Source organism: Amphiprion ocellaris, chromosome 23, assembly GCF_022539595.1.
Source record: "Amphiprion ocellaris isolate individual 3 ecotype Okinawa chromosome 23, ASM2253959v1, whole genome shotgun sequence".
In the NCBI taxonomy this organism is placed as follows: Eukaryota; Metazoa; Chordata; class Actinopteri; family Pomacentridae; genus Amphiprion; species Amphiprion ocellaris.
In genome coordinates, this window is record NC_072788.1 from 17,407,168 (window position 1) to 17,427,298 (window position 20,131).

General features: G+C 38.5%; 2 protein-coding genes across 3 annotated transcripts; both read right to left on the minus strand.

Moving 5' to 3' along the window:
* Positions 1–4,516: 4,516 nt before the first annotated feature.
* LOC118470563 (transmembrane protein 272-like) lies at positions 4,517–9,875 on the minus strand. 2 transcript variants are annotated; one of them, XM_055007523.1, is made up of 6 exons: positions 9,318–9,873; positions 8,505–8,715; positions 7,554–7,639; positions 7,402–7,452; positions 7,115–7,297; positions 4,517–5,764 (listed from the first exon to the last, which is right to left on the minus strand). In XM_055007523.1, exons 3-6 carry the CDS (start codon positions 7,615–7,617, stop codon positions 5,544–5,546), a joined length of 519 nt encoding a protein of 172 aa, XP_054863498.1. In that variant the 5' UTR covers positions 7,618–7,639; positions 8,505–8,715; positions 9,318–9,873; the 3' UTR covers positions 4,517–5,543. The 2 variants fall into 2 exon arrangements, with proteins under 2 accessions (XP_054863498.1, XP_035805839.2); XM_035949946.2 differs by lacking the exon at positions 8,505–8,715 and having other exon boundaries at positions 9,318–9,875.
* A 3,171-nt stretch (positions 9,876–13,046) lies between these two features.
* LOC118470561 (transmembrane protein 272-like) lies at positions 13,047–18,188 on the minus strand. Its single transcript, XM_035949939.2, has 5 exons — positions 17,902–18,188; positions 15,279–15,357; positions 15,124–15,174; positions 14,749–14,955; positions 13,047–13,459 (listed from the first exon to the last, which is right to left on the minus strand). Exons 2-5 carry the CDS (start codon positions 15,340–15,342, stop codon positions 13,245–13,247), a joined length of 537 nt encoding a protein of 178 aa, XP_035805832.2. The 5' UTR covers positions 15,343–15,357; positions 17,902–18,188; the 3' UTR covers positions 13,047–13,244.
* Positions 18,189–20,131: the final 1,943 nt, after the last annotated feature.

Sequence of the window (20,131 nt, forward strand, 5' to 3'; positions counted from 1 at the left end):
GCCAGAAGTTGAAAAAGAAAAATCATTGGGGGAGCTTTTACTGACTCGTATAAATCTGAATTCACACTGCTTTATGGAAGAGGCCAAAGAGGTTAAAAACCACTGATTTAATCTCTAACAGTGTGCTTTATTCTAAAAGCTTGTTATATAAACCCTAGTGTAAAACTGTCATCTAAAAAGTAACTAAAGCTGTCATTAATGTAGCGGAGTAGAAAGTTCAATATTTGTCTCTGAAATGTAGTGGAGGGGAAGTAGAATGTAACATAACCAAAAGTACTCAAGTATCTCAAAATTGTACAGCACTTTAGTAATTTTGCTTAGTTGCATTCTAACAATGAAATTTGGTGGTCCAAAATGCAAACAGTAGTGTCTTGTTGCAGCAGACATCCATTTTCATAGTTGGGTTCATACAGAAGATTAAGCAGATTGACATTACATAACAATTAAAGAATCGTGCCATAGTAGCAGAACTTCAACTTGACTTCAGATTTCAGCTTTAAGCAAATTCACTCTCCAACTGCAGCAAACCTGAGAAAAAGCTTCAATATCACAAATAATTCTTTATTTATTAAATCTGTATAGATCGGTGAATAGATGATGGATGGATGTGAAGGTCAAATATGTTTTTACCAAACACAAATGTTCATTTCTCATAAACATCTCTCGCTTGGATTTAAAGCAGCTCAATCAATATTGTTTTATGAAAAAAATGACTCCAATGACTGATGAATTGTCTCTTGTAGTGATGAACCCACAGAGAAATGTCACCAAATTGTGCCAGTTTCATTTCTGTGATTTTGATAAACAAAAATCATTGTTATTGTTTTTATTTCTGAAGTCTTGTGAATGGCTCAATACTGTGATTTCTTACCTGTACCATTAGAAAAATAGTCAAGAAGGAAGGTCTGATTGTAGATGTAGACTTACTGCACATAGACATACTATTTGAGCCGTGACTGCAGGTTGCAAGTGGACATACTGTATAACTGTAAATCTGTTTATCTCTGCAAAGTCTTGTTAGGAGGACATAATGTGGAAGCACTGGGGAGACATCTAGTGGCTTGAAAATATTAGTGCTGAGTATTATATGTTTGAGGACTTGAGGTTGGAATGCTTACTAAACAGCAGGTCAGTTTCCATTTCCTCCAAGTAGATGGGGATGCAAGTGCAGCTTTTTGCTTGTGGTGCAAGATCCCTGTTAAATAAATGGACAGAGATCACTGATCAGTTTAAAATAAGATGATATTTTTACAATCCTGAAGCTGCTTTTTGCAAATGAAATCAGAAAATAAGTCTGCAAAAGCCTTTACTTTTCTTCTTGTCAAGAAATTGTGTTTTTAAAATTTTCTGCTCAAGAACTGCAAAGATGGTTAATTTAACCATGACTGTTTAAATGGCGTTTTAAGCCCTGTTCCCACCCTCTTCAGGGAAAAGACTCTGTATCTGTGACGGACAGCATGAAGCAAAACAGTTGACACACATGTAAACAAGAAAAGCACTCAGAGAGCACAGTACTCTGCCAAGGTTGTTCATTCCCCCATATGGCATTGTCAGAAATGCAGCATTTGTTTATTAGTTATTGATGATTAGAAATCATGGCAACATAGAATGTGGCCATTTAATATAGATGTACCCACAAACAAAATGACCTTGCGCTGAGCACAGGCGTGTGTTATGCATGTGTACGTTATATGTACGAAAACCGGATCGCGTGACCTAAATATGTAGCAGGTGGCGGGAATTGATGGGACTCGGAAACACCCCCACAATTTAATCAACTGTTCCTTGTATCATTGTCGACGGATAAGTCCTGATAAGTCGGCAACAGTGGATTTGCAGTAGGATCACAATGTAGTGTTCACTTGTTGTCATAGTTATAGTGACGCCATACCACTATCTCGCAATGATGCAGAAATCTTTAACAAATCCGTGGATCCAGACTATAAGCCGCATCACTGCCAAAACCTAACTACTTGGTCCTTGTGTCATTTCTGACCTTCCCTGGAAATTTCATCTGATCCTTTAGTCCGTTTTTGAGTAATGATGTTAACAGACAAACAGAAGGGCAGACAGACAGACGGACGGACAAACACATGCCGATTGTCACATATTGTGTTCCTTAGCAGAATAAAAAGTGTGTGAAACTAGGACTTTCTATCTTTATCTCTGAGTGATCAATTTGGGGAAATATTGCCATGTTTACAGCACAGTCATTTTTAACTCCTGTGAGTTTGTTAGACCATGCTGCAGTGATTAAATCAGTACTTTAGCGCCACAGAGTCACAGTTTGGCTCTAATGTTTCTGAGGTGACTGCTGGTTAGCATGCAGACTTACTTGACTGGGATTCAGTCTCTATTTCATACTTAAAACTAAAAAACATGTTAAACAGCTCTATTGGGATTTCAGCTGTATTAAAATACGGTATCAACTGCAGAGAGCACCAGAGAAGCAAACAGCTTGGGTTGCACTTCTGCCCAACAGGAAACACGAAAATCTAGTAAAACCCCTGAGTCTTTGTTTATCATCATCTCTAAAGGTCCCTCAGAATTACATTTTTCTACTTAGCCCTACGATCAAAGATGATGGTAACATTTCCATCAGTAGTAAATGAAAATCCCTGGATCTTCAGTGCTTCAGATGGTGGGAGTGCAACAAGACTCTTGTGTTCACTCTTGCAGAAAACAGCAGAACATTTGGTCAAGCAGCTTCAAAAGTAAATAAACCTGACAAGCAGGTGCTCAGTCTGAATAGTTCACCTTGCAGGCAGTGAGAGGGAAGGTCTGTGTAGTGTTTTAGCAGACAACTATTGATTTCTTAGTTGAAAACTAGCAGCTCAGTAAAATTCTCACGGGTTTGTAAAGCTGGGAGGCTAAATAGTTTTGGGGAGGGCTTGAGAAGTCACAAAAATAAACGTTTTCATATCGTAGCAGCTTTAATTTTACACCTCTGAACTTGTAACAACCACAAAATGCAGTAAGAACAGACCACCGCAACCAGATGGGACCTTTAAAGTGTTAAATGCTATACATAGAATCTCAACACAATTTCATAGAATTAGAAGGTCTATAGTCACTCACCAAATGTTATCATAAAAAGGGGCAGGCTGCCGATTATTGTCTTACATACTGTTGAAAGACAGAACGTTTAGTCACCACTGATACCTACATTACATGCATTCATTGTGGACACAGGTGTGCATGATTCTTAAAATGATAACTGACATTATCAGTGCTGGTACATGTAGACTACAGAGGGAGGAACAGAAACTTTAACTGACAATTATACAAGCTGTAAACTGCAAGTTTAACTCATCACCCATGCTGCAGCTTAATTATGTAGCCTTTTTTTTAAGTTAGACTCTGAGAAACAAGCTCAATAAAGAGTCTAATATATTATACTTTTCTGCGTGTCACATATACACTACAATTCAGAAGTTTGGGGTCACTTTGAAATGTCTTATTTTGGAAAGAAAAGCTTTTTTTTTTTTCAATGAAGATAACATTAAATGAATGAGAAACACAGTCTAGACATTGTTAATGTGGTAAATGGTCTGTATTTATATAGAGCTTTACTATACCTGTAACGATACCCAACATCACATTCACCCATTCACACACTGATTGCAGAAGCTGCCATGCAAGGTGCTAACCATGACCCATCAGGAGCAGTTAGGGATTCAGTGTCTTGCTCAGGGACACCTTGCCATGAGTTCTCTAGGCCAAGGATCGAACTGGCAACCCTCCAGTTAGAAGACAGCCACACTACCTACTGAGCCACGCCGCCCCCAAATGACTAATCAAGCTGGAAATGGCTGATTTTTAATGGAATATCTACATAGGGGTACAGAGGAACATTTCCAGCAACCATCACTCCTGTGTTCTAATGCTACATTGTGTTAGCTAATGATGTTGAAAGGCTAACTGATGATTAGAAAACCCTTGTTGCAATTAGCAACTAGCACATGAATAAAAGTGTTTTCATGGAAAACATGAAATTGCCTGGGTGACCCCAAACTTTTGAAAGGTAGTGTATATATTTTAAAGATCACAGAGCAATGCTGTGCATTGTTCAAATGTGTGCTGGGGTTAGTCTAAACTTCCTAGTCTAATGACTTGCTTCTTGATATTTAACCTCAGTTAGTACTCCAGCCCAATGTTGCCAAAGAAGATGACTTCAATAAAGCAGAAGTCTCAAATATTTGTGACCTGTTTGCAAGGAAATATGTCATACAATAATAATTGTTGAGTCAGAGTCACTTACAGTTAAAGCGTGGTCGTTCCCAGAGGTGGGTAGACGCGTTCCTAAAGTTATTCATATTCGCAGTGTGGATATAAAGTGTGCGCCATAGAATCAAAGACACTTTATTTATGGAAATTGTCTTTTTTTTGTTGTTTTTTGTCAAAATACATTAAAAAAAAAAACAACATAAATCCCTGTACTCTAAATTGTCTTACATTTTATTGTCTAGAATGGGATAAAGTATAGTTAATATCTAACTGTTTTGTATAGTATCCTTTGTCTGGGGTATAAAAGAGACAACATATCGGGGAGAGTTTGTGGTGTAGTCAGAGTTCATTTAGCCTCATTTTTCTCACCCTCAGTATGAACTCTGGTCACTGCGTGAGACATTTCACATTCGTGGTCACGAGATACTTTTCCTTGTTACCAAATGTTACCCACATTTCTGAAGACTGCTGTTAATGTTGATACTTTATTTACTTTGTACATTTCCATTCGACTGCTAAATACATTTCACATGGCTTTGTCAAAAAGATGTTATGATAAATATGCTTGAAAGTACAACAAATGAGGATTTGTACACATAAGAAAGAAAAACTGTGGAAAGTGTGGATAGTAATATTTCTCTCTTGTACATATTTTGCCTCCAAAAGGCTTTTTAAGGCCATAAAAATCATGAAGACTGCAGATATTGAACTTCAACATTACAAACAGGTTTCTGCTTCAGAGTGTCTTTACATGTGATAAATATGAAGCCCAAAGCTATTTCATTTCATTATGGGTGAGGGAATTGACAGTACAATCCACTTATTAGCACACCATGTTAGCTGCTAGCTGCTAGCCGCTAGCCGCTAACGCCTAATGCCAGTGCACCTGTGTCCGACTTCTTTGTCTCACTCGTGTTGGTATCTTAATTTTCTCCCTCTGTTAATGAACTTGCTACAATAAACAATAGCTACTTTTATCTCGTTCTGACTTGGCCTCACTGTATTGTGTGGACACTTAATTGTAACGTCTGATGTAATATAAGTTGTAGTATTTGTTTTATTGTTTAGCTTAATGCTATTTATGTGAAATTGTGTATGACTTACATGTCAGAAGAACATTCTGATAAAAGAAATTTCATAAACAAATTAAAAATGTATTGCATTTTGTATTTTAATCCAAATTCTATTTCAGTTATTAAAAAAAAAACATAAAGCCTGTGATACCAGGGCTATCCAAATATCCTCCACAGTTTAGATAGTACATACATTAAATGATATATAGAAACACTGAAAATCATTGCCATGTTTACTGACATTTAATCCACTACCACCCTTAGGTTTTCTTGGGTTGTGCTTTCATCCTCACCAAACAGTAGGCATGTACAACAGCTACAGAGAAGGATGTAGAGTAACACTAAGTAGCTGAGGTTGGTAGACCACAAGGCAAACTGGTACAGCGTCTTGTTGCAGAAGGTATCCTTGCTGTTCATTGTTTTATTGAAGTTGGGTACATCGATGGAGTAGATCCAAGTGATACCTATAGAAATAAACAGACAGCAATGAAATAAATGCTTCTCATTGAATAAAGTTCTGGCTGATTACCGTTGTCTGTTTAGAGAAGCTTAATCCCTGTGTGGTAATATTGTCAGGTACGATCTTTAAAACACATCTGCTAAAGAAAACTTTGTTAGTAGTAGTTTTCTTGTAACCTGTGTTAGTATAATTTAGTTTTAGCCACTTTAACCAGGCAAAACTGCTAGCACTTAATAGCCTTATAATGTGTTTATGGTGACTAAACACTCTTCATTGACACATGTGGCTGATATTGAGCAACATTTGGATTCCCATTGGGCCTCTACCACAAAGCAAGTTCAACACATCCAGGATATGTTTTCATGAGCCGCCTTTACAAAACCTAACAACTATGGTAACACAAAACTATTAGCACTCTCACATAAAGAGGGTTGTGTTGGCACTAGATGTCCAGTCCAAACATGGACAGATCTGCATATTTCTGACGAGAAGGGCAAACTATAACATCAATATTTAGTCATTAATAAAAACTATAATACACTACCGTTCAACAGTTTGAGGTCACCCAGTCAATTTCATGTTTTCCATGAAAACTCACACTTTTATTCATGTGCTAACATAATTGCACAAGGGTTTTCTAATCATCAATTAGCCTTTCAACACCATTAGCTAACACAATGTAGCATTAGAACACAGGAGTGATGGTTGCTGGAAATGTTCCTCTCTACCCCTATGGAGATATTCCATTAAAAATCTGCCGTTTCCAGCTTGAATAGTCATTTACCACATTAACAATGTCTAGACTGTATTTCTGATTCATTTAATATTATCTTCATTGAAAATAATAATAATAACAATTTTCTTTCCAAAATAAGGACATTTCTAAGTGACCCCAAACTTTTCAACGTAGTGTACATCCTAAAGTGTCCATTTAGAAAGAGTGTAGTTGTTAGGCTTAGTGAAACCAGATAATGAAAACATATCCTGGATATAGTGAATTAGCTTTGTAGTACAGGCCTCAGCTCTGTTTCGATGTCATAGTGAAAATGTAGCTTTATAAAACATACCAACCTCCACAACAAGTTAGCACACAGTTGTCTTTGCACAACTAACAGAAAAGTAGTCATGTTAAGGCTCTGGATTATTTTTCGTGAACCAATCACCGTCCTAATATATATAATTAAATTACAGTTCATTCAGCAATACAAAACTTCAACACATAGGGGTTAGTTTGAGGTGGTGGCGGTCGCTGTGGCAGGAAATAGCATTGGCATGCTGTCTGCTGCTGGAAATGGTTTGTTTTGACTGTTTGTTTGCCAACCCTTTAATCAACCACACAAATCTTTCAGCTTACCGGCGGTGAAAAAGCAGAAGAAGAAGAATGAGACAAGACAAATCCAGGTTGTGCTGTGATTACCAAATCCTCCGGTGCAGTGCATGATGGTGAGGAAAGCCAGCAGCAGAGAGAGGACTCCCATTACCAACAGATAGATGGAGATATAGGGCTGCTGAGGGCAGGCATATTGGCATAACGCTCCTGCAGGATAAATGTTGCAATCAACTGATATAAAGGTGCTGCCACAGAAAATGAATTCAAACAACATTTCTAAAACATTATGACTAAGTATTCTTGCCACTTACCTATTACTATCTGAGCGATGGACATGGAGCACAAAATCACCTGAAAACAGACTGAGATAAGGCAGAACACACATTAAAGTCCACAGCAGCATCTATGCATTTGGTGAAGTTAATCCAACTGTGAGCACTTTTATTGTATCGCTGTCTCTCACCAAGTGTTGCTGTTAGATGCGTAGGAAGTCTGCAGATGTGCTGAGGTCTCTCACTCTCTGACATAGTCTCTAATGATGAACCTAACCTGAAAAAAGAGCAGAGACAGATGCATGAGCTCTCTGCTCTTAATGTCACGTACAATAAGGAGAAGTCTGCATGCTGAAAACTATCAGGCAAATGATTTTTCGCAACAAGTGCTCTTTTTTTTAGTATATTGTGGTGGAAGAAGTTCACCAACACACAAGCTTGAGCCTACTTCCCTTTAAATTAGTTCAGTTTCATGTTTGAGCAGACAAAATAGTATCATCAAGAATAGAAACTGTAAATCTAACAAGCAAACAAGCTGAAAACAGAAAAATGGCTGACTAATATCCCAATTTAGTTAAAAATACTGTATAAACAGCATCTGTGTGACAGATTGTAAAGGTTGTGTTATACTTCTCAGAGTGCCTCTTCAGCGTATCTCCTTCATGAAGGCTTGAAAGAAAAGTAAAAGAGCTTTTGAGCATCTGCAGGTTAGCGAAACTTCACTGCTGGCGTGCAATGTAAAAAAAAATGTTTCCATACATGGGTCTCTCAACTTCTGAGGTCAGTGGCTTTTACCTCCCTTTCCTCTGTTTTGTGGTAATAAAGAGTGCAGTCCTATTATGTTACTAACAAATAAGACAGATCATGTACAGAATAAATAAGAAAGTAATGAAAACAAAACTATTTCCATGGTGAAGTGCAGGGTGGATTCAGTAATCTCTCATTCAAGGTAATATTCTTATGCTGTGTAAGACTTTTAGCTTTATTCTTCTTTTCTGGTTAGGTATTCATCATAAGTTACCATGGCGATTTACATGGTTACATGGATTTACATGATTTACAGGACCTCTGAGGATGTCCTGTGGCACTGGGATGGTGGCAGTGAATTCTGTGGGTCCTGTGGGTTGCAGGGTGGGACCTACCTAGATCAGGCTTATCCTGGAACATCCCACAAATGATCAATAAGATTTGGATCTGGGAAGTGAGGAACCCGGGTGAGCACCTTAGCTCTGTCGTGTTCCCCGGGCCACTCCTGAGCAGTTTTTGTGGTGTGTCGGAGTGGATTGCCCTGCTAAGGGTGGCAACTGGCATCAAGGACTGATGTTGGCATGGGGTGTTGCGGGGTTGCTTGACCTGCAACATTTAAGTGGGTGGTACATGTCAAACATCCACATGAATGATGCTTTCACTTCTACTACTAGACAGGCTCACGGAGAGCAAAGACCCTTCTATGATTTGTGATTTCACATCCTCAACCTGGTCAAACTTTAAAATGTTCTTTGCCTGTACTTCACCTCTCAACCAAGTTTCATGAACATCAGCCTGGTAGTTTATGTGTAACAATGCCTTGAAACGGTAATGAAAACAGAATCTTCTTGGTAGAGGCGACTATACTGCAGTGAATTTCTGTATTTAAAGGTTGAGAAATACTAGAAATGTTCTCATTACTGGAAAACAAATACAATGTCCTGCTGGAAATCTGTTTTAAATGTAGTTTTAACACACTGTTAACAATATTTATCAAATTTGCTGATTAGCAAGTTAGTGCACTCTTTACTCATAGCGTCAGAAAACTAGATGATCATTTATCACCACCAAATAGGCCTAAAGGACTAAAGGTTTCCCAGCAGAACGTTGCACTGTAACAAGATGATCGAGGTTATTCACTTCACCTGTCAGTGGTCATAATGTTGTGGCTGATCAGAGTAAATTCATTATGTCATAAGTGTACATACCCATACTTCTTCCTGGAAGAGTCCACATCTGTCCATCAGAGCATGACTAAAGGTTTCCATGTGAGGTGAAACATTTGTTGTGGCTGTTTCTAACACCATGAACTAACATCTGCCTGCTTAAATGCTTCACACAGAAGACTCAAAAGGCAATCAAAAAAAAATCTGGGTTCCTCAGAGGACATACAAACAGAAAGCACACAGCTTCTGCAGAGGTGGTAAATGTTCACTGATGAGAAAACACAGTGATCCTACTCACATCACCCCACACTTAAGCATGTATCTACACAAGGCCACACAACTGCTGTTGTCCCATATTCTTTAAGATCATGTTTAAAGTTCAGTGGAAAAATATCACTTGTTGAACAACAGCTGTGTGCGTTCGACCTTGATGCAACAAGGTTGCTAGACGTCATTGTCAGGGTCGACGTGACCACATAAAAAGAACATGCAGCTGCCAAACAGCGACAAAGCTAGTAGGATGTAGGTCACTGTGGTTGTCCAGAAGGCAAACAAGTAGAGCATCCTGTAGCAGCAAGGATCCACATTTGTGCTGTTCTTATTGCAGTTGGGCTTGTAAATAGAGTAGATCCACACATCACCTAGAGAAGAAACACAAGAGAAATAGTAATATGATCAACAGACATGTTACACTCTCTATATTTTGCCCAAAATATGTATTATCTAATATATAATGAACCTCACTAGACTGGAAATGAGCTGTAAAGTTTAGAGGACAGCTAAAAGGCTGCGCATGTGTTTCCTGGGTTTGATTTCACTGAGCCGAGACCATTTTTATACTTCATTTTACATGAAGATCTAAGTGCTTTGTGTGCACCTATCAATATAATATAAGACACAGGTGGACATCTAGTGGCTCATACATGTTATTACAGCGTGTTGCTTCTTTAACTGGCTTTACAATGTGACTGCTTCGACTGGGATGACAGCCACATTTAAATCAGGTGTGGTTTTAGATTTTTATCTGAATGGTCTTGGAACTTTTTGATCACTGCTTGTGCATGCATTTGTGGAACAGTGTGGCACCGCTGGTAGGGCAGCATATCATGTATCATCCACATACATGTGCATCCTTGTGTATTAGTAAGCCAAACAAGTTCAGGAATAAAAACCTGTCCTTGACTTTCTTCATCAGGATATCTTATGTATCTTATTGTGCTATTGTTTTCCAAGTTGGATTAACCTCAGCAGTGAGACTTACATCTCCTGACATCCAAGTTTTGTTAGCTTCAATAATATGCATAGTTACCTGTGTCAAACTAATGCAGTCTAATACAATAGTCCTGTAATGAATCCTACATTCATGAAGTCAGTAAGGATTCTTCCTACTTAGAAGTTTGTCTTAGTATTGCTCTTCAATATTGAATCATGGTCAATGTGATTTGGTTCTTTGATAAGAATTTACAAAATAGGACTCTTATATGGACTCTTGCAATTTCACACACGTACAGCTAAAGGGTGCTAGAAGTCACACAATTGTGAAATGGAGATCTGCTGATGGTAGTGCATGTGTCTTGGTTGTAATATAAAGACACCTGTATGTGGAAGGTCCAGTCACTTGTGAATCAGTGCTTCTTGCTGTAACGACACCATGAAGACAAAAGAACACTTCAAGCAATTCTGTGAAAAAGTTGGTGAAAGGCATCAGTCAGAGGATGGATATAAAAAAAAAAAATCCAAGTTACTGAATCTTCCTTTGAGTACAAGTAAATCCAATAACTGTTGACTGGGGCCTTCACTTGTCAAAGCTATATGGGTGAGTGGCAAAGAAAAGGCCAACTGAAAAAAGTTATGACAAGTCGTCCAGGTCCTCAAACCATCACACTACCACCACCATGTTTCTGTTGGTATGATGATGTTCTTGTGGAATGCAGTATTAGCTTTACCCCAGATGTAATGGACCCATGTCTTCCAGAAAGTTCCACCTTTGACTCATCAGTTCACAGAATGATATCCCAAAAGTCTTGGAGCTCATCTAGTTTTCTGTTTTTGTTTTTTTTTTTTTCAAACATGAGAAGAACCTTTATTTTCTTTTTGGTCAGTAGTGGTTTTTGTGAAGGAAAAATTCCTCACTTTCTCACGACTGAGGTGTCCCCTCAGCTGTTGGTTTAGGACATCTTAAATGCCGGTGTGTCTGCAAACTGCAGTCACCATAAAATCAAGTGTAGGTGCCAAGTCATCCCAAATTCTGCAAACCTGTTTATGCTCACTCAGTCCTTAATATGACCCTGAAACAGACAGACGCTTGGAAAAGATAACATAGGAATGAAAGGCAACTGTCCGGCTGACAACTTAAGAATGACATGGTTATATTGTTGTATTCCTGTCCAGATGGATCCTGAACTAACAGTCCTGCTACCATATTTGGAGTGTAGCCTTAAACATGGCACGCCTCCCAAACGGTATATATGCCCAAAGCCAGAGAGACTCTTCAGAACTGATGCTGCCAGTGCTCACATCACTGTGTTGCTCGCTGTATCATTTCTCTATCAGTAAACTTTATTCTCAACATAAGCCATCTGAGCCTGCAGTGTCTCTGAGTTTGCCTCCTGATTCCTCTTTCAACATCGCAGAATTCCCTAACAGTTTTCACCTTTCAACTCTCTCATGGGTGACATTTTCTCCCAGAGTCTTCCTTATTGTGGAATCATGTAGATGGAACTTAACTGAGGCCAGTGAGGTCTGCAGATCTTTTGATGTTCATCCAGTTTCTTTTGTGTATCTAATCCTGGATTAAATATCAACATGCTCTTGGAGAAATGTTGGTAGTTGGGCCCACTGTTCCACGTTTTCTCCATTTGTGGATAATGTTTCTCACTGTGGTTCTCTGGAGTCCCAGAGCCTTAGCAATGACTTTATAACCCTCAGACTGATAAATGTCAGTGACTTTGCTTCTCATTTGTTCTTGAATCTCTTTAGAACATGGCATCACGTGCTGCTTTTTGAGATCTTTTAGCTGCTTCACAATAACAGACTGGTTCTATTTAGTGATGTTTAGATTCAACAAGCCTGGCAGAAATCATATGCGGGTGTTGCTGGTGAGATTGAACCTGTTTGTCAAATGAATTTGGTCATTTGATAGATTGGTAGCTAAGGGGGCAATTACTTTTTCACATAGGGTAAGATGGGCTGAACAGCATTTTTCCTTCAGCAAATGAAATGATCATTGAAAAACTGCCCTTTGTGTTTTCTTGAGTGATGCTTGTCTTATATTAATGTGTTTCAAAAAGCCCATGAGAGGGCCTTACTTTAGAATTTATCACGTTATATTTGTTGTGTTATGCCTCTGGATGCCAGAGAGAGAAAATGGTGCAGGCACTCAGTGTTGAACACCTGTGATGATTGAATTTATGATTACTGTGTTCTTTTGGGTCTCCACATCCTGAGGAAGGCGTTTTGTTTTTCTTTTTGTATTATTTCCTCCCTATTTAACGCTCCAGTATTGCAAGGCGTATTGTCATTGCAATATTGTACGTTACCATATATCACAGGTTTTCATCATGTCATGCAACCCTGATGTACATGTTAGTGGGTGAGATCTGCAAGAGAACAGGTGTTGTAAGGACTGCGCTTCTTATTTATCTCAGCATGTGACTACTTTTCTATGTGAGATGAAACATGTGTTGTGACTGTTTTTGACACCGCCCTAAGCTTACACAGAAAGAGACTTCCTGTCACGACACAATCCCCAAATAACAGATTTCTACTCAATTCTTTCACTTTTAATTTCATTTACTTCTTTAAATGACAAAATAGAACATTTATTTCATTGCAAATCTTAAGATTAATATTTTGTGTATATCTTAGAGGAGTGAAGATACTGCAACTACGTTTTTTCCATTTCTTTTACAGCATGTTACCGAACATTACAGTGCAGAGGAAAAATGCCGCTCATGCGTAACTGTGTGATTAGGGCCCTGGTACAACAACGTCATCGTCGTCAGAGTTGGACTTTCCACACATTAAGACGAAGCAGCCGACTACCAACGACAAAGCTAGAAGGATGTAGGCCACAGTGGTTGTCCAGAAAGCGAACAGGTAGAGCCTCCTGTTGCAGTAAGGATCCACTTCTGTGATGGCCTCGTCATAGTTGGGCTGATAAATAGAGTAGATCCATACACTACCTAGAAAAAAAAAAAACAAAGGTAGTAATATGGTGAACAGACATGATTCAGTCTACAATCTAACTTCCTAGTACATTGTGTGATTCATTTAAATGCTTAAAATAGTCCGGAAGCCTCACTGAACCAAGAGCCTTCTCTATCATTCACTATACATGCACAGCAAAGTGCTCTGTGGGCAGCAATCAATTTATTAAAAGAGATAGATGGACATCTAGTGACTCATATTACAGTGTGCTGCTTCTCCAGCTGGTGCAACTGTAGAAATACGCTAAAGTTATGTTGAGTGTATTCTTGACAATCTCCTTCTGCCCCAAAAACCAAGTGACTAGTGAGCGAGGCCACCAAGACTCCTATGGTTCCTCTAAAGGAGTTACCAGTTTCAGCAGCTGAGATGGGAGACACTAAGTACACATGTCTGCCACCCAGGTTCTTCACCATTCAAAGATTTATAGACGATGAACAAATAGAACGCCATCTGTTGAAAAAGCTCATATTAAATCTGAACTACAGTTCCCAAGAAGACTTTTGGGAGACTCTGAAGTCAAGTGGAAGAAGGTTCTTCAGTCTGATGACCAAAATAGATCTTTTGGTCATCAGACAAGACAAGACTCATTTTTTCATTTAAAAAAAATAGTTTTCACCAGTCTGTTGCAGGATTATATGTACAGACAAACAACCACACTCACAATTTAGAGTTAACCTCAGTATGTTTCTGGACTGTGGGAGGAAGCCGGAGAACCTGGAGATAAACCACAAATGCGCAGGGAGAACATGCAAAATGCAGAAAAATCCCAGGAAGGCATGGATGCGAACCGTGGAGCTTTTAATTTCCATGCACCGTCTTTATGGAAAGCTTTGCCATCTGACATTCAGCAAGCTTGCTGAGTAGAGGTGTTCAAAGCAAAGCTAAAGACCCACTTTTTCTCAACTGTGTCTTCTTAGATATTGTTTTTATCAGTTTTATCGTTGTTATTGTTGTTATTGTGTTCTCAGCCATTGTTTCTATCAGTTTTCATTTTATTGAAATTTATTTCACTGTAACATGGCAGCAGTTTGTGATGCTATTAAACGACATTGCATGATACTGATAGATGTTAATGTTTTATCTGACTGATAGAATAATGGTTTGTCTGTGACCACAACTGTGCTTCCACAATTTTAACAGATGCCAACCAACCAGAAACAAGTTTTTCCTGTAGCTTTGATGCAATACAAAGTAGTTTTGATTGTGTCTTACTATGTGTCTTTGCAGTGGTGTCATCCATCAGTCCATTTCTGTTTAAACTCACCAGTGATAAACCAGCACAAGAGGAATAAAGACACCAGCGAGTTCCAGGCTGTGAAGACGTAACTCAGTGGGCTGGAGGTGCCATCGTTGGGATCCTGGGCACAGGGCAGGCAGGAGAGCAGCGCTAGGACCAGGCTAAAGACTCCCAACACTATCAAATAGATGGGGATATAGTGCTGCCGTGGACAGTCATGTAGGTACACTGCCCCTGATGGACCAAAGAGGCAATGATGGAACATTATTTGTTCTACGTTTTCAGAAATTTTAGATATTAGGCACAAGAGTGTAAAAATGCAGACTGTGTTGTCATTTCAAACCACTGCTTCATTGAACAACTTAAGTAGAAATCTATAGTCATTATAGTGAGTGGACTCACCAATTGCAATCTGAACAATGGGCATGACGCAAAGAAGCACCTTTGAACCAGCTGCAGAAAGAAACAAAATTCTTGCAGGTCCTTTTCTTTACATATAATGTAAAAAGTTAAACTATGAAATGAGTGTACATGATTTTGACGTCACTAGATCTCACCTAGCGTTGGTGTTGAGGGTTGACGAGTGCGGCGGAGGCGTCGAATAAGCAGAATGCTTGACATTATCAGTAATGAGGACTGCAGAAGATGACAAAAAAATAAAATTGTGACGGAAGCACAGATTAATGTTGTTTACATTGTTCCGAAGACAAAAGACATTTAAAAGTACAAACACGTTTTTAGACATGTCATTGTAACATATCCCTTCATTTATTTCCTTGATTTTGTACAATAACATCTCAGATTTACAGCAGTAATGCTTGAACCATTGATTAATCAGTCAATTGATGAAGACCATTTTGACGTATTATGATTATTTTTTCTTTTTTTAAAGCAAACATTTGCCTCCAAAATGTCATTTTCTGCTGTTTTTATTTGTCTTATGTGATGATAAACTCAAGAACTGTTGGGCAAAGCAACCAATCTGTGTCACTATAACTGAATAATAATGAAAATAATCTATTCTTGCAGCTTTAATCCAAATAAATCTTTGCACATATAAACATCAAACTTGTGGAAGTCTGATTTTTTCAGAACTTTGTGTTCGACGTGTTAAATTTAATGATGCACAAATTATCTCATCAGCCTAAATTCAGTTTATTTGTCAAGCATTTCCCAACTTCAGTGCTGTCAAAAGTAAAGAAGTAAAAATAATAAGGCCCGAAGTCAAATGGTGATGTGGAATAACATCTTTCAAAAGCTCTACCGACCTATAGTAGACTCAGGCGCCTGAAAAACAAACGCTGTCAAATCAGGACAGATCAGGGTTGAATGAGTCCTCACCTTTAACCAAATTGAAACAGAGGTGTGGCCACATAGTAGATATAATACAATGTCAATAAAAAGAAAAAGTATTAACCCCCCTAGCTGAAGGTTTCCACGTTTAATGCCTTTTGACATTGAATTGGAGTCAATACAATTTGACTTTTTGCCAGTATTTGCAAAACAAGACTATTTAACATCAAAGTGAAAACAGATTTCTACAAAGTCAACTGATAAAAAATACAAAAACTAGTTCTCTTGCAGACTCTAGCAGGTTGTCAAGCACTTCCCTGTACTTTGCTGCACTCATTTCATCCTCTACCTTTACAAGGCTGCTGCAGAGAAGCATTCCCACATCATGATACTGCCACCACCATGCTTCACAGTGGGGATGGCGTGTTTGGGATAATGAGCAGTGTTTGGTGTCTGTCAAATATAACATCTGGTCTGATGGCCAAAAAAGTTCAATTTGGGTCTCAATAAACCAGAGAATCTTCTTGCAGTTTACTACAGAGTCTCCTACAGACTTTCTGGTGAACTGCAATCTCTAGCTTGGAACTCCTTCAGAGTAGTCATATGTGTCTTGGTGGCCTCCCTTACTGGTTTCTTTCTTGTCTTTCAGCTTTTTTAGGACGGTATGCTTGAGGCAGATTTACACATGTGCCACTTTCCTTCCATTTTCTTGGATTTAGCTGTAATGCAAGGGATATTCATTGATTGGGAATTTTCTGGTATTTATTCCCTGACTGATGCTTTGGAATAACCTTCCAGATACAGGTGCCTTGATCTCCATTTGACTAATAGGTGAGTCATTTTAAAGATGCTGAATACTTGCAAGTAAAAAAACTTACTAAAGTTTTTTTTTAATTAATTAACTGCAACTTCACTGAAATCTGTTTTCACTTTTACATGAGTTTACTTTGTTAATTCTTGTCAAAAGAGCATAAACTTATCTGACAGTAACAGCAGCAACAATCTCCTGTGTACTAAGCAGAGTAAGTACAGATTGAATAGCATTAGAGGAAAGAGGTAATTTGAAGCCAAAGCAATTCAGATTCAACTTACTCTTTCACTGTAAAAGAAAACAAGATTTAACTTTTGCAAGAGCTGCATCACATGCTAAACAAATGCAGTAAAACCAGAACTGACAACATTAAATAGCAGCTTTGCCTTAATTTTGGAGCTTGCAAAAATACCTCATGGAAAAAAAAACCACAAAAATGATATGCCCTTAGATTAAAAAAAAAAAAAAAGGTAAAAATCTGCCAGAAGTAAAATTAAATTTTTTTAAAAATGACAGAATACTGTATTGTTCAAAAACTGTTTTAAAACTTTTTTAAAAAATTATATTTTTTAGTTTAGTTACGTACATCATAACTGTGTAATTTTAGAGTCATGCACTGTCAAAGAACAAATTAGTATTTGTAAAAATACACATTTTTGATGTGGAAAATCTGTAGAATGATTGTTATTCAAAAATTTTCAATCCATCATCATCAACATTTTTCTTTCACATAACACCAGATATCAGTAAAATAACAATATTTTTCAGTAGATTTAAATAGAGTAATATTAGTGTAACTTTATGGTTGTAAAGCCGTTGTTTTGTTTACGGTTACTATAGAAATTGACACCCTTTTTTCTATGATTTTACCAGCTACCTGTAATTTCACAAAAATTGCAAAATACCCATTTATTGTTTAAAAAAACAGGTAAAAACATTTTTAAAATGCACTGACATAACATCCACTTCTGCATGATAATATCCTTAATCTCCAAATACAACAGCACAAAATCTCTGGTGAGAGTGAAGAGAAGCAATTTATTGTGTAAAAACTGCGTTTAATCTCCCATACTTACCTTCTACGTGACTCAGAATTCACCTTCTCTCCGTATTCTTCTGCGTCTCTGACAGCCGCACCTTGTCGAACACAAAACCTCCACCTCTAGGAAGTGAACACGAGCAGTCAGATTCACGTTCACACAGTTAGCTGATTGTTTAAAGGCTCCCAAACATCAACCCCAAATATTTCTCCATTTCCTGTTCATGACATTGCATGGGTACCATCTGTATGCAAATCCGAGACTGAAAATAAAAAGCGGAGCAACACAAATAAGAAACACATCTTTAAACAGGTGCAGGTTCCTGATTAACAAATGTTGTCAGATGAGGACTGATAGGGGTAGAATTAGTATCTCAACTTTTATCAAATCAAAACAAAGGTGTGGACACAGAGTAGCTATAAAATAAAGCTGATAAAAAGTTTTCGCTCCCCTCTGAAGGTTTCTCCTTTTCATTGCATTTCAACTGTGCATTATGTTCAATTTTTTTTTCAAAGTACTTTAATTACACAGATAAAATGTAAATAAGTAACTGCATAAGTATTTATCCCTTAAATATGTTTACTGAACTCAGCACAAGTGCAGCCAGTTGGTGCTAGAATTCACAGAAGTGGACAAGTGTCTCAAGTCATCGTGGTATAACTAAATGACAGCCCACCATCTGGGCTTAAACTTTCAAATGTGCAGTACACTTCAATACTGCTCTTTTGTTTGGACACAAAAGTCTTTAATGTTTTTGCAGGTTTGACGGTCTTCCTCTTCCTAAACATCTTCATACATGAGGAATCCGAAGTCAGCAAAAGTGAGAAGATACGTGCAGGAAGGTTGCACTGTGTAACATCCCAGCTCTGCTCGGGTACAGAGAAGCAACGTAAACCGGTTGGTTTTGGTATGGAAAAGTTATTTACAACTCCACAATTTCATTTGGCAAATGCTTTTTCCAATGTACATCTGAGGGTAGATACAACATCTAGCCAGGAGAAAACAACCTGGATAAAAGCCATAAAACTAGATAGATAGACAGACAGACAGACAGACAGACAGACAGACAGACAGACAGACAGACAGACAGATAGATAGATAGATAGAAGTGTTCAACAGCTTACATACAACAACAAAAAATAACAAAAAGGCAGGATGGTACATTAACATTAAAGGTTAGTATAAAACGTTGCCATACAAAACTATACTATATAAAAACGCTTCTAATTGTGACAATAGGACCTTAGTGTGCTGGATTTTTTATTGAAATTTTTTTGCAGTCTGTCAAGTATAAAGGTGTTCAGTGAAGAGCTGGGTGGTTTTTAGTCTCTTCTTAAAGACTGAGATGGACTCTGCAGAGTTTAATAGCTCGTTCCACCACCGGGGAACCTCAGAGGAGAAGAGTCCAGCTAACGACCGGCCCTATTGTGGTGGTTGTATCTTTTGTTGGTCGAGTGTATGAGCCGGAAGGAGTGTAGACCTGAATGAGAGAGTTCAGGCCAGACGGAGCTGTTTAAATGGGGTTTTGAATGCAAGTTTTGAATTTTATGCAGGTAGCAACTGGAAGCCAGTGAAGTGATCTGAACAGCGGGGTGACATGCTGTTTTAGGCTGATTGAAAACCAGACGTGCTGCTGCATTGTAGAGATTGTTGACATCCCCAACCAGGTTCAGTCAGCTCCCATATTGCAGCTCAGCTTAGACAGCCAGACCATCCCCTTGTCGTCTTCAGCCACTAGTCTGGGGGTCAGGTTTGACCCTCACCTAACCTTCACAAATCTCATAACCCAACTGTGCAAGACCTCATTCCATCATTTGAGAAACATCTCCAAATTCCATCCAACCCCAAATCTCTCAGACGCAGAGAAACTTGTCCATGTCTTTATCTCCTCATGGTTGGACGCCTGCAACGGGCTCTTCTTTGGAAATCCTGGCAAAAACATCCTGTGGCTTCTGTTCATCCAGAACTGTGCTGCCAGGATCCTGATGGGATAAATATGTCCACATAACTTCCATTCTCCATCCTCTACACTGGTTCCATGTCTCATCACAGACCTCTTTATCTCCAGAACCAATCGCTCCCCAGTCCTCTGCTCGTACACTCAAGACAACAAACAAACTGTCCCCTCATCCAGCTGAGGGCAGCACAGAGCCTGGAAACTTTTAAAGCAGGATTAAAAACCTACCCATGAACGGCTTTTCACTCACATTTTGTCCCTCTGGAAAAACGAAGATGACCCTCATTTAAGACTTGGTTATCAGAGATC